Genomic DNA, 15,440 nt, shown 5'->3' with positions numbered 1-15,440 from the left:
CCCTTTGGCACAGAGCAGACAGGCTCACCTAAGGGGAATACGCAAGGTATTTATGCAGCACTGACCCTCAGCGTCCCTGAGCTCGTCCCCATGGTCCCTTTGGCACAGAGCAGACAGGCTCACCTAAGGGGAATACGCAAGGTATTTATGCAGCACTGACCCTCAGCGTCCCTGAGCTCGTCCCCATGGTCCCTTTGGTACAGAGCAGACAGGCTCACCTAAGGGGAATACGCAAGGTATTTATGCAGCACTGACCCTCAGCGTCCCTGAGCTCGTCCCCATGGTCCCTTTGGCACAGAGCAGACAGGCTCACCTAAGGGGAATACGCAAGGTATTTATGCAGCACTGACCCTCAGCGTCACTGAGCTCGTCCCCGTGGTCCCTTTGGCACAGAGCAGACAAGCTCACCTAAGGGGAATACACAAGGTATTTATGCAGCACTGACCCTCAGCGTCCCTGAGCTCGTCCCCGTGGTCCCTTTGGCACAGAGCAGACAGGCTCACCTAAGGGGAATACATAAGGTATTTATGCAGCACTGACCCTCAGCGTCCCTGAGCTCGTCCCCGTGGTCCCTTTGCACAGAGCAGACAGGCTCACCTAAGGGGAATACGCAAGGTATTTATGCAGCACTGACCCTCAGCGTCCCTGAGCTCGTCCCTGTGGTCCCTTTGGCACAGAGCAGACAGGCTCACCTAAGGGGAATACATAAGGTATTTATGCAGCACTGACCCTCAGCGTCCCTGAGCTCGTCCCCATGGTCCCTTTGGCACAGAGCAGACAGGCTCAGCTAAGGGGAATACGCAAGGTATTTATGCAGCACTGACCCTCAGCGTCCCTGAGCTCGTCCCCGTGGTCCCTTTGGCACAGAGCAGACAGGCTCACCTAAGGGGAATACGCAAGGTATTTATGCAGCACTGACCCTCAGCGTCCCTGAGCTCGTCCCCATGGTCCCTTTGACACAGAGCAGACAGGCTCACCTAAGGGGAATACGTAAGGTATTTATGCAGCACTGACCCTCAGCGTCCCTGAGCTCGTCCCCATGGTCCCTTTGACACAGAGCAGACAGGCTCACCTAAGGGGAAGACGTAAGGTATTTATGCAGCACTGACCCTCAGCGTCCCTGAGCTCGTCCCCATGGTCCCTTTGACACAGAGCAGACAGACTCACCTAAGGGGAAGACGTAAGGTATTTATGCAGCACTGACCCTCAGCGTCCCTGAGCTCGTCCCCATGGTCCCTTTGGCACAGAGCAGACAGGCTCACCTAAGGGGAATACGCAAGGTATTTATGCACCACTGACCCTCAGCGTCCCTGAGCTCGTCCCCATGGTCCCTTTGGCACAGAGCAGACAGGCTCACCTAAGGGGAACACCTGAGGTATTTATGCAGCATTGACCCTCAGCGTCACTGAGCTCGTCCCCGTGGTCCCTTTGGCACAGAGCAGACAGGCTCACCTAAGGGGAATACGTAAGGTATTTATGCAGCACTGACCCTCAGCGTCCCTGAGCTCGTCCCCATGGTCCCTTTGACACAGAGCAGACAGGCTCACCTAAGGGGAAGACGTAAGGTATTTATGCAGCACTGACCCTCAGCGTCCCTGAGCTCGTCCCCATGGTCCCTTTGGCACAGAGCAGACAGGCTCACCTAAGGGGAATACGCAAGGTATTTATGCACCACTGACCCTCAGCGTCCCTGAGCTCATCCCCATGGTCCCTTTGTCACAGAGCAGACAGGCTCACCTAAGGGGAACACCTGAGGTATTTATGCAGCACTGACCCTCAGCGTCACTGAGCTCGTCCCCGTGGTCCCTTTGGCACAGAGCAGACAGGCTCACCTAAGGGGAATACGCAAGGTATTTATGCAGCACTGACCCTCAGCGTCCCTGAGCTCGTCCCCATGGTCCCTTTGACACAGAGCAGACAGGCTCACCTAAGGGGAAGACACAAGGTATTTATGCAGCACTGACCCTCAGCGTCACTGAGCTTGTCCCCGTGGTCCCTTTGGCACAGAGCAGACAGGCTCACCTAAGGGGAATACGCAAGGTATTTATGCAGCACTGACCCTCAGCGTCCCTGAGCTCGTCCCCATGGTCCCTTTGGCACAGAGCAGACAGGCTCACCTAAGGGGAATACGCAAGGTATTTATGCAGCACTGACCCTCAGCGTCCCTGAGCTCGTCCCCATGGTCCCTTTGGTACAGAGCAGACAGGCTCACCTAAGGGGAATACGCAAGGTATTTATGCAGCACTGACCCTCAGCGTCCCTGAGCTCGTCCCCATGGTCCCTTTGACACAGAGCAGACAGGCTCACCTAAGGGGAAGACGTAAGGTATTTATGCAGCACTGACCCTCAGCGTCCCTGAGCTCGTCCCCATGGTCCCTTTGGCACAGAGCAGACAGGCTCACCTAAGGGGAATACGCAAGGTATTTATGCAGCACTGACCCTCAGCGTCCCTGAGCTCGTCCCCATGGTCCCTTTGGCACAGAGCAGACAGGCTCACCTAAGGGGAATACGCAAGGTATTTATGCAGCACTGACCCTCAGCGTCCCTGAGCTCGTCCCCATGGTCCCTTTGGCACAGAGCAGACAGGCTCACCTAAGGGGAATACGCAAGGTATTTATGCAGCACTGACCCTCAGCGTCCCTGAGCTCGTCCCCATGGTCCCTTTGGCACAGAGCAGACAGGCTCACCTAAGGGGAATACGCAAGGTATTTATGCAGCACTGACCCTCAGCGTCACTGAGCTCGTCCCCGTGGTCCCTTTGGCACAGAGCAGACAAGCTCACCTAAGGGGAATACACAAGGTATTTATGCAGCACTGACCCTCAGCGTCCGTGAGCTCGTCCCCATGGTCCCTTTGGCACAGAGCAGACAGGCTCACCTAAGGGGAATTTGTAAGGTATTTATGCAGCACTGAAACAGTAATAACACTGAAATTCAAAACCGTAGAAATATCAAGCCAAATTAGAAAACGAGTGTACAATTCTAAAGCAAAATGAAAAAAATCCATTAAGGGCACCGGTGAAATAGGAATTTTTAAAGTTTTATTTGAGAAACAAAGTGCCAGTTGACGTGGTGGGCAGCACCTAGGTATAACTAGAGGCTGGCTGTGATGGAGCACAGATCAAATACACCAACCAGGTTCATCCTGGTCAAAGATTTTACCCACTGATTTATCCCTTTAATCCCCAACCTACCACAGAAGTAAAAAGCTAAAGCCCCCAAGGGGTGGCACCTAGACACTCTCAGAGTGTCGGGCAGAGGGTCCAGTTGGCACTGGTCACCTGAGCAGTTGGAGGAAAGGCTTCTTGTAGCTTATTGTGTACCCGTACCTTGAACATGTGGTCATCCAACTGACCCTTGGAATCCACTTCTTTTTCCTGGATTTAAAAGAAAGCCGGTCCAGTGCCTCAGGGTTCCTCCTAGGTTGCCAAACAGCAGGTTCAGTAATTTTCTGATCTTCATCAGGTCAGGAGTGTTCTGTAGTATGTGCCTGGATGTGTCACATTTATGCCTCTTGCATGCTAACGGTTGGGAATGACAGCTGGGCAGCCCCTAACCAGTGAGGTTAACGTTTCTGGGGCCAACCGTCCCCAGTTTTAGCACTTCCTCATTCACCCTATATATATTTTTTTATCTCATCTTTGGAACTTCGATGGATCGGGTGCTGGCATCTTCAATCTTCTCTCTGTGCAACAGGCAGTCGATTTGACCCTCCATGAGTTCTATACAGATTTTGTCCTGGAATTTAAGAGAGTAAAAAATATACTTTCTTCGTTCTTTAATAACATGGTGTTACATTAACAAAGGAGAAATGGAAATTCGGTAGGAATGAAAGAGTAGCTGGAGTGCATTATTTCGGCGGAGGTGTTTGACCAGCGTTATGCCTAAAGATCTGGTGGAATCAACAACATGTGGAATGCAATTGAGGGCCGTCGGTTGTTTGAGCCAGTCTTGAATGGGGGTAGTATGATTGTGGGGGCAATAAGTAGGAATTCTGTCTTGAGGGTATTCAGCATAAGGTGATTGTGAGGTAGCCAATGTTGAGTTTTCACAAGGACACAAGAAGAGTTTTGATATTGTCAGGTGAAGAGACTTTAAGGTATATTTGAGTGCCATCTGCGTACATGTGACAATATATGTTCGAGTGGTTCAGAATTTCTGTAAGAGGTTCCATGTACAAGTTGGAGAGCGTGGGTGATAATGCAGATCCTTGAGGGACCCCAGTTGCGATCGGGGTGTTGTTAGAAAGGGAATGGTTGACTTTGATTCTCTGTGATCTATTGTTATGTTATGATAACATTTATTTATTAAGCGCTCGTACACCCTTAGGTTTCATGGCGCTAATGTCAATGATCCTGATACATTCCTTAAACGTATGCCTGTTTGAATAACCACGTTTTCAGGGACTTTCTGAAGATCAAAAGATTGTCACAGTTCCTGAGTGAAGTAGGGATGGAGTTCCACAGAGTGGCCGCCAAGAGTGAAAAACAACATCCTCCATGCTTCTTCCTTTTAAAGTGAGGGGTGGTGAGCAAGTTAAGATGGACCGATCGCAGGTTGAGCTGTAGTTTATAGACAGTAAGCAACTGTCTAATAAATTTAGGGCCCTTGCCCTGCAATGCTTTGAAAACTCTGCAACCAGTTTTGAAAGTGATCCTTTGGGCCAATGGTAACCAATGAAGTTTTTCCATACCAGGTCGGGCTGATTGCCATTTAGGGAGTTTCCATATCCGTCTGACCGCCTGGTTCTGAACCATCTGGAGTCGTTTTAGTAGTCCAGATGGGAGCCCAAGATAAATAGCATTTGAAAAATCTAGGCGGGAGAGCACTAAGGCTATGGTTACCTGTACAACTGCAGAATGGGTGAGCAGGTGGGAAATTTTCCTAATTTTTCATTGTTGGAAGAAACTGGGTTATACAACAGCTCCCACCTGACTTCTGAGTGACAGGTCGGCCCCAAGGATGACCCCCAGCCTTCTGACTGACTGGAAAGCCTTGGGCGGAGCTCCCAAGTGTAATGGCCAAAAATGGGGGCCCCAACTGAGGTCGCTCTTCCCAGGCAAAACTAATTCTGTCTTGCCTGGGTTGTGCTTGAGGTGGTTTCGATCCATCCGCCTTTGTATATGCAACATAGTTGCCTGAAACTCGTCAACAGAGTCTGGTGTATTCAGGGGAAAAATTAGCTGCAAGTGCGTCAGCATAATTGAAGATGGTGACTTTCCGATGTTTCAAAGAATATAGCAGAGGTCTCAAATATAAGTTAAATAGGAGTGGTGAAAGTGACCATCCCTATGGCACTCCACAGAAAGAGGGTAAATACTGAGCTGTGAATGTGCCTAATCTCACTGACTGCAACCGATAAGGGGGCGCCCACGAGATGCGGGAGACACAGCAGGGAGAGCAGAGCCCGGTGTCTGGCCCGGCTCTGGCCCGGTGCCTGGCTCGGCTCCTCGAGCCAAAATGAACCGCTCTTTGGCTCCCTCCCGCCTTAAACTGCTTCTGTTCAATAGAAGTTAATGAGGGAAAATACAATCTCCTTATTATTATTTATAGATCTCCCTCTTTTAAAATATTTCCATGCATGCATTGGTGAAGTAAGAGGCAAGACCCTTCCCACGTCAGCCCTGTGTATCGACCAGGTCGATATCAGGCAACATTGAGGTCCATGAAATCAAATACAGCCGGTATCCTGAACTCAGGTCTTTGAAGACTCTTTCATACATAATTATGAAGTCAAAGGAGTTTTGGTGACATTAAATATGTGCCTAAGATCACACAGTTTTAGCCTGGAAGCTATGATTTATCCAGGAGTTCTGGGTTCACTGTGTAAAAATCAGCCACTAAGTGCGTATTTATTTGTTTTTCCTTTTTAGTGTTAATGATTTGTTTTGACCCTTTTCTGCAGTTCTTATATGTTACAAGCTCAACCCAAAGTTATTTACATGACCACTAGTTACATTACACAAGGTCACCTTCGTCTTTTAGGCACAGTAAGATTAAGATCATGGCAAAATTCACCTGAACATAGGCTAAGGAAATTCTGATCACATTCGTACCATCACCAGTATTCCTTACTATGACCAGGGACCAACTAGACAACCTAGTCATTATATTTGCCATTGTCATGATTCAACGGGTCTTTCCTGTTTTCTACCCTATTGCTTGTTTATTTATGTATACGTGATTTACCTGCATTTATCTGTTGTATAATTAACCTCACTAATTGTAAAGCGCTCTGATATCCGCAAGGATCTTGTTCGCGCTCTATAAAACTTTCAAAATAAATAAATAAATAAAGGAAGCAATCCAATCAAGCGCGGTTCCGCTGAGGCCGGCCTGCTCGACACGGCTCAGCAGGATGTTATAATCAACCGTGTTGAACGCGGCCGACAAATCAAGGAGTACCAGCGCCTGGTGGATGTCTTTATCTGCGTTGGCTCTAAAGGTGTCTTGAACTGCAAGAATCACCGTTTCCGTGGATTGTGAGGGACGGAAGCCAGCCTGATTCTGTTCAAGGTAGTCAGTTTGCTCTATAAAATTTGAGAGGCGGCTAAACACGTGGGCCTCCAGGAGTTTAGACAGGAAGGGAGCAAAGAGATGGGTCTATAGTTTGCCAGATCCAGCGGGTCTACACCCGGCTTCTTCAAGAGTGGTACACGTGTGGAATTTTTAATCGAGACAGGGACCTTGCCCTGTGAAAGAGATTAATTCAAGAGTGAAAGGATGCTCAGAGGCAAAGCTGAGCAGCCCTCTTTCAAAATATGTGGAGGGCAGCAATCATTAGGGGACCCAGATTTAACCCGTGATAGAAGCGCCGGGAATGAGTTTGAGTCAATGAGAGGGAGAGTGTCCAAATTGTGTGGATTAAAATATACGTCGTCTCTATACTCTGAGCCAGAAGACTCAGAGATGCTCTTCTTTATGGTTGCAATTTTCTCTATGAAAAACGTGTCAAGTGAAATACAGAACTCCTGGGTAGGCGCCTGAGTGGGAGCAGTTCTGTCACTATTACAGAGATCGTTGACTATTTTGAAAATATCCTTAGATTTGTTTTGGGACTATAATATTTTCCTGGAAAAGTATTCGGTTTTGTTCTTTAGGATAGTTTTTAAATATTCTCTACGGGCGATCATATATTCTTCCTTATCTTGCGAGCAGTATTTTTTGCTGCAGGTTCTTTCTTTCTGGCGAAGTTCCAATTTCAAATTTCTCAGTTCGGGGGTAAACCATTTATGGGCCTCTATACTACAAGCGCGAGAGAATTTAACCACTGGGGCATGAATGTCTGCCACCTCAGATAACCAGTCTGTGATCTTTCCTTCCATTGTATCTACTTCGTTGCCTAATGTAGGTTGTTTGAATTTCAAGGTGTCTATAAAGGCCGACGTGTTGGCAGAATTCAATTTTCTGGTTATACCTCCCGATTTAGGTAGAGATTTAATGTGGCCATCCAAAGTAGTCGTAAACTGGATTAGATGATGGTCAGACCAGATATAAGGTAAAATGGAAGGGATTGAGAGTGATAAGTTGTGCAACCATATCTGGTCCAGTATGTGACCCCTTTTGTAAGTAGGAGCAAATATGTGCTGGGTCAAGTTAATGTTCGCGAGCAGTTCCTGAAGCTCGGCTGCCTGAGCTCTACCCGCTTCATGATTAAACCAGTAATTCAAGTCCCCCCTACTAGGAGTACTTTCGGGAAATTTACTACTAGGGAGGCTATCTGTTCTCCTAAAGATATGGGGAATGTGGTCATAGGACGAGGGGGGCAATAGATCAATACCAAAACCAGAGCGCCACTATCTGCATCTAGCTTGATGATAAGATTCTCAGACTCTATGAGGGCGAGAGGGGTAAGGGCCCGAAATTTAAGTTTTTTGTTGATGATGGCAGCCACCCCGCCGCCCAATTTTCCAGGAGGACAGTTGGCTACTAATATATAATACTCTGAGGGAAGTGCAGCTAGAATATCCGGTAGAGAATCTATTGTGTAAGGAAACCAATTTAAAACTGTGCCTGATAAGCCCATCCTTTTTTCGAGAAGATCAATCAAGTTATCATGTTTGACGGTGTCGAACACTGAGGAGAGATGCAGGAGAAAAATGTAGGCAGCTTTCATTTCGGTCAAGATATCCGAGTGTCATCAGTAATGTGTGTCAGGGCAGATTCAGTACTGTGACCCGCTTGGAAACCTGATTGGAATTGATCAAGGAGTTGAAACTGATTGATGTGATTACGCAGTTGTGTGTGAACATATTTCTCAAGTAGTTTGGCTAGGGTAATGATATTGGAAATGGGCCTAAAGTTGTTAGGATCATTTAAGTCTGCATTTGGCTTTTTAGGTATGGAGGTGACTTGGCCAGTCTTGAGGCAATCTGGAATCCTGCTTTGTAGGAGAGATTCATGGACAATCTTGGACCAGAGTGGGATTATGGAAGGTATAAGATCTTTGAAGAGCTTAGCGGGCATTTTCCCAAGGGTTTTTATGAAGACGCGCAAGGGTTTTGCCGACCTGGTCACCCTCCCCATATTGGCGAGCGCGCTCCTCCGACCTAGGAAATGCGTTTCTCTGTGTTCAGCATCTTCAAATTCCGCTATCTTAGCCTTGATCTGCCCAAGGGTCGTGAGCTGATTGGACTTGAAGAATTCTAATTCAAGCGAGTGAATCTTTCTCTAGCCACTGCAGATCTTTCCTCAGTGAACGTAGAACACAAATTTGTTTAGCAATACACTTGCCCCTAATGCCGTAAACACCTCCCATAGAGTGGACGGGGTGTCCGCAGAGCTGACTTTGGTGTCAAAGTATGGCTGATCCAATCTCCTCTCGCAACACCTGCTCCCAGAGGGCGCCAGCTGGAAGTCTCCAGCTGAAGGCTCTATTTGGCGCGTCTGTTAAAATAAATTCTAATAGTATTGTATCGGTTCAGGCAAGATGGGCACAGTGTCTAACCCAAGTGTCCACGTCACAGGATATGCGTTGGTAGTCAATTTTTGACCACGAGGTGCCCACAGAGGAAATGCAACTCCCCTCTCGGCTGGATTGGTGTTGGCTGCGCCAGAAATCTATCAGATCCTGGTCTTCCATAAGGGCCTGCAGTTGAGCCGCAGCTCAGGCGTGAGGCCGGCGAGAACCATTCGACCTGTCCTAATTGGAGTTGAGAACTACGTTAAAATCACCTCCCCATAGCACTGCCCCGGGGCCTAGGGTGTCCGCCAACCGCCGCATCTCGCAAAAAAACTGGGGCTCCTCGGTGTTGGGGCCGTATATTGATATGAGTCTCACTGGGCGACCTCCACTATCACATACGGACCCTGTGGATCGCATATTGCAGTGCGCGTGTGCCATGGGAAGCCCTTTCTGAGAACGATGGCTGTGCCCCTGGCGTAGTTGAAGTATCCCGCTACGAACTTTTCACCCATCCTTCCCACTCGCAGGCGCGAACACGAGGCTCCTATCAGATTCAGCTCTTGTAAAAAGCAGAGTCTGCTCCATATCAATTAAGAAACGCGCCGCATCTTTCTACCGCACTTCAGGCCCTTCACATTCCAGGTTACAGCTTTTAGCGTGCGTGTCTTGTCAGCAGTTGCAGTCATCTCAGCGTTATCATGCATCCACGCGCGCCAAGAGGGAGAGCAGAAGCCAGCATCTTCGGACTCGTGATACAGATTCTCTAAATGAGTTGGAGGAAATAGTCTGGATCTTGGATGGTGCGAGAGAAGGTTTATTATGGGCGGTATTGTAATGAAGTAGAAAGGAGTGAATGTCAGCATCAGACATAGAGTCAGTAATCCTATGTGGCCTGGCGTGATGGTTAACGAGGCCTAGATTTCCAGGTAAAATTTGTCTCGTTTTCCAAGATGAGTCTTGACTTTGGCAGAGTTTAGCTGTAGTGTGGAGGCATGATTGATTATTCTTGAAGGACATGTAGAGATTACACCGCTCCTCCATCATTGAAGAAATGATTGATGTCTGCTTGATGTCTTTCAGTTCAACCTCAAGGGGGGGTGCGGGGGTATAAGGAGTGGTTAGTTGGTCTGGTGATAGGAAGGGAGTGATGTCTCCTCGTAAAAGGAACAGTGGTAGGTAATGTAGGTTCCACATAATCCCGGATGAAAGTATAAGTGGAGTTTTTTTGGAGGTTGGGGGCTGGTGGTTGGTGGCATGGAGGGGGTATGAAGAGTAGAGGGAAGTGGTGTTCTACAGTTTTCCTCCATGTGTCTTTTGTGCTCTAGGGGAGTTGAGTGCCAGGTGTTGGGAAGCACAGTGGGTGAGTGGGGTGCTCCTTGAGGTAGGAGTGATGAGAGGAGGGGAGTTTAGTAGGCTTAGTTATCTAGAGTGCTGTTATTTATTGTTATGGGGGTGAACATAGGGTGATGATATGTGAGTAGCAGGAGAAGGCCAGTTCCCTCCATAGGTGAAAGGTGGTCCTCAATGGGCTTCTTGTGTTGAGGGGCAGTAAAGACCCAATGGTTAGGGGGTCTGGTGGATGGGTTGGGTTCCACCTTGGGCGAGGATGGGGAGGAAGAAGGGTAACGATTGGAACTCAGGACCCCTAAATTGCTAAAGATGGAAGTTTAACCTGGGCGAGGATTAGGAGCCAGTTTTGCAATGAGCTCAACCACATTTAGTTCTGTCTGCAGCAGTCGCTCCCTCACCATATGGCGATCCAAATATTACTATCAATGAATATGGAATCCATTTATTCTTCTAGCATCTGTTTCAGTTGGGTAATAGCCATCAGTATCTGGGGAGTGGACATTTCATCCGCCCGTGAAAATAGGCCTTGTCTGCTCTACGAGTTCCATGCAGGGCCTCCTCCCAGCTCTGTATATCTGTACATTTTTTGTTATTGGCCTGTTCTAGAAGATCTATCTCGGCCCATAACTACACAGAATAGTCATTGCCACAGGGGCCTATCCCGCTCCTTCAAATTCTATGTCTCAGCAGGTGCTCTTCTATCCGCTGGGTACCCTCTCAAAACAGCGGCCCAGCCCACTGCAGGTCAGACTGTCTTCTTCAGGTCTGTCTGCCACTTATTACCTCCAGAACAAGAACATGAAGGAGAAGCAGGCAATGTCCCCCGAGGCATGAGCAAGGACCTAGCCCTCAAGCCTCCCTCTCATCCACCACTGCCCACGTCTCAAAGGTTAGTAGCTGGAAGATCCCTTCTCAGCAACCTCTTATCAGTTGGAAGCTCAGGGTTACCGGGTCGCAGTCCCAACTATATGATCACGTCAATGGGGGGGGAGGAGGGGTTGCACAGGTGGCACCTGTATGTCAACTTGTATGCACTTCACAGGCCCGGCCCTCTATGCCTTCTCAGGCAGGCATCCTGCAACTGTATACGCTCTCTGCATCAGCAGTCCGCAACGCAGGAAGGGCAGGGGCAGTTACCGCCTGGGGACTGTGCTGACCTCATCTCCATTATCTAACCGCTGTCATTGTGGCAACCATCCTCCAGGCTTCTAGGCTCCAACCAGCATTGCGTGCCCCAGCGATCAGTTTATTTCTAGGAAGCCATTCAGCCTCAGTGTGCCCGGCTGTGCCAGTACATCTCAGCCAAGCCTCTGCAGGCGTCTATGCGCTTCCCATCATGGTTTCGTGGGGCTCGGGAAGTGGAGTCTGCGGCCCCCTTGGTCTGCCGAGCTCCATTTGCAATTATCGGGCTGCCACTGTATGGCACTCACCTTGGCATCTGTGCGCTCGATCATGGTAGGAAGTCAGTCCGAGCCCTCTCTACCACCTGGAGGGCTCTATGCGTGGGACCTCCTCAAGGGGTCTGACCTCTAACTCCTTTGGAGAGTACTGGATTCTGTAGGATTAGGCTGGGGGCCCGGCAGCGCAATTGTTCAAGGCTTTCATTCAGCCATCTTCCTGTGTCTGCCTTTCACAAGATTATGCATGTTTCAAATTTAGTTTATTCATTTTGATATCATTCGACATGTCAAAACAATGTGTTTTTAATTCTTTTACGGTCTATACAAAATGTAAATAGATTTATCATTTTATGTTACTGATATGAGTGAGTGCACACTTATTGTTAACATATCAATCTGCTTTATTTTATGTTGGTTTCATTTATCCTTGCCTCAAAACACTACCAACTCTATCTCATCAGAAAAGTACATGCATTACTTCCAGAATGCTGTCATTCACTGTTAAATAATTTCGTTAAAATTAGTTTACACCTTGAAAGATATTTCACTTTAATTCTTTTTTTTTTTATACTGCAGGTGGCTTCAAGTGTGGACAGGAACAATAAGGATTCTGTCATTTGCAGCAAATAGACTACAAAGAGAGAGATGTTCCAGAGATTTTAGAAGAAACCAATTTCTAAAAGCTGGATTTGGCCAGGAAGTAACGACAATACAGAGCAGAGTCGCTGACTGATTGTAAATGAAGTTTCTGGATACTCTCTAATTTCTTATGTCAATGAACCCTTAAGTTGGGGGCAGCAAGGACACACATGATCGAGGAGATGGAGGGTTTTGTGACTGTAAAGCAAGAGCCAGAACAACAGCACAATTTGAATAAAAAAACAGTGTACATTATTTATAAGACTGTGCAGATTGCAGAAGTAGTGTACCCATGCACTTCACAAGAGACAAACCTAGCTTGTAATTTGAACAGGACAGTACAGAAAAAGAGGTGCACAGGAGAGATACCTTATCAATGTTCCGAATGTGAGAAAACCTTTACTCAACAATCCTACTTGACTCGGCATATGAAATCGCACTCTGAACAAAAGCCTTATCAGTGCTCTGATTGTGAGAAAAGATTTAGTCAGAAACACTATCTGACACGACATGAAAGAACACATTTGGGACAAAAAATATATCAGTGCACTGAATGTCCAAAAAGTTTCAGCAAAAAAGCGAGTTTAATTCAGCATGAAGGTGCACATGCAGGAGAAAAACTGTATTTGTGTTCTGAATGTGGTAAAACCTACCGTCATAAAATCAGTCTCACATTACATGAAAGATCACACTTGGGACATAAACCATATCAGTGCACTGAATGCCAGAAAAGCTTCCATGATAAAAGTACTCTTGCTAAGCATGAAAAAATTCACACCGGAGAAAAGCCATATCAGTGCAATGAATGTGAAAAATGTTTTACTAAGAGATGTAGTCTAACTCAGCATGAAAAGACACACACCGGAGAAAAACCCTATAAGTGCACAGAATGTGAAAAAAGCTTCAGTCAGAAAATCCATCTCATACATCATGAGAGAACCCACACAGGAGAAAAGACCTATCAGTGTGAAGAATGTCAAAAAAGCTTCAGTCAGAAAATACATCTGACCCAGCATGAGAGAACTCACACTGGGGAAAAACCCTACTGGTGCAGTGAATGTCAGAAAGGATTCAACCACAAAATTAGCCTGACTCACCATGAGCGAACGCACGCTAGGCACGCCTCCGCTCAGGAATGATGTTCATTCACATAATTCCATGTAAACTACAAGAAAGTACAACATATGGACATTAACCTGAACTGAACTCCTACAAGTGCAGTGAAATCAGTCTTACTGATGAGATAGCATGGAATTGCCCAAAAACAGTTAGCAGTGCGCTGCAAAACCAAGCGGCTAGTCATAACAGTGTTAGAATGTATGAGTAACTCAGTCTGCCTAGGTGTATGAGGGAGACAATATCCGGTTTGCATGAGAAATAATGTCTTTGAAAAGCTAAAGTGAGAATGGTAATCTGACTTAATGGGTGAGCGCAAATCTAGCTTAGTTGCAAACTGTTTAAGGTGGAACTTGTAAGGGCTTTTTTTAAATTACAAAATCCCCCAACGCACTCGCATCCCCAACGCACTCCAGTCCCAATGCACTCTCACCACACACCCCATTCACCCCTAATCGCACCCCTTCACCCACACACATCCCACCCCCAACACACATCCCACCACCAACACACTCACACTGTTTTATAAACATTCCCTTGCCAAACGTTCAGCAGATTGACATAAAATAAGTTGCAGTAGTAAGAGAGCTGCTCCCTCCTGTGAGTTTGCTCATGGAAAAGATCAAGGCGATTACATATATAAAAAAGAAAATTGTGATGAGCAAAAAAGTCAAAGCAGTTAACTGAAATGCTCTTCTCTAAATTCCTACAACAAGCTAATGAATGAAAGCCAACAGGGTAATTTAAATGTGCTAATATTCAAAAAGCCAAAGAGACTCTAGCCTTGGCACGTTGTCATACTAGTAAAACAAATTGAAACCAGTGAAATGATTTAAGCTGATAGTTATTGAAACGTCCTGACTCTGGTGAACAGTATATTAATGTGGCAGGTTGTGCATGGACTCTAGCGTGGGAATTGTATAATATGTACCAGACAACAATGCATGGAGATTTTTTGAAGAGTGTCAAATGTTGGAATATGCCTTTAGGGACAAAAAATTAAAAATCACAAACCATTGTGAGCAAGTGTAATCGATTGTGACCAATTGTTCCCCAGTATGGCCTATTAAAACCACTTCAAGATATTGCCTGTGAAAGTGAAAACACAATCAATTCTACGAAAGTATCTATTTTTGCACAGATGATATTGATAGTATTTGTCAATAGTGTAAAGATTAGTAATGTAGAACATTTCACTAACGTATCCTTCCTCATGGAATCTTTTGTTATGACTCCTGCTGTGTGTAAAATGAAAGCCTATTCAGAGACCTGAATCAGAAGAAAACATAAATAGTCTATCTATAAAGATGAAATCACGCAAACATCCGAAATATGGTAATATTGCCCCTGTGCACAAATTAAGAAGTGCAGGTGTTTGAAAAAGCTTCTGCAAAACTGATCCTAATGTTTCATAGTGCAGAATACAAATGGTCCGCCACTTTTCACGATAGATGCAACTTTGCCTCGAGGGTGGGGCTGGAGGTGGGCGGGTCATCCAGCACCAACATCCCGAACTGACATCTTTTACCAAAACCCAGAACTGACATCAGACACCAACATACAGGACTCACAATAAGTTAACATCTTCCAACAACCAGAGCTGACATCAGTCAACAACATCCAGCACCGATATTAATCACCAACACCCAGGACTGACATCAATTATCAGCATTCATCAACTGATCCGTGAGTGAGACTGAGGCCCGGCTGCCTGACAGTTGTTGATGCTTAACTCACTAGAAGCTAAGGGCCGGATGTAGAAACCATTTTTGCGGTCTGGACGTTTCTGGCTCCAAAACATACTTTTACATATGTACAAAACATACTTTTACATATGTACAAAACATGCTTTTACACATGTACAAAACATACTTTTTACACATGTACAAAACACAAGTTGTGATTCGGTAGCACATTTGCGAATTTCAATTTGTCTTTGCGATTCAGTATTTGAAAGCGGCGTGTTTAGGACGTCCCGCCCACGTACTGAATCTGAATGGGATGTATGAATGTTTTGCGACCAAAATACAG

The 15,440-nt window shown here is 46.5% G+C and overlaps 1 protein-coding gene across 1 annotated transcript in view; it reads left to right on the top strand.

Annotated features, from left to right (window-relative positions):
• The window catches only part of LOC144806352 (uncharacterized), a 45,202-nt gene extending 30,348 nt beyond the window's left edge, over positions 1 to 14,854 (top strand). Inside the window, exon 2 of the mRNA XM_078672732.1 lies at positions 12,231 to 14,854. Coding sequence (XP_078528858.1) covers positions 12,464 to 13,432 — 969 coding nt within the window. The 5' untranslated portion in view covers positions 12,231 to 12,463 and the 3' untranslated portion in view covers positions 13,433 to 14,854. The remainder of the gene's footprint in view (positions 1 to 12,230) is intronic.
• The last annotated feature ends 586 nt before the right edge of the window (positions 14,855 to 15,440 follow it).

The sequence above is a fragment of the Lissotriton helveticus genome, assembly GCF_964261635.1.
Source record: "Lissotriton helveticus chromosome 1_1 unlocalized genomic scaffold, aLisHel1.1 SUPER_1_unloc_65, whole genome shotgun sequence".
Taxonomy (NCBI): Eukaryota; Metazoa; Chordata; class Amphibia; order Caudata; family Salamandridae; genus Lissotriton; species Lissotriton helveticus.
The sequence above is the reverse complement of the archived record's forward strand: the minus strand, read 5'-3'. Positions and strand labels throughout refer to the sequence as shown.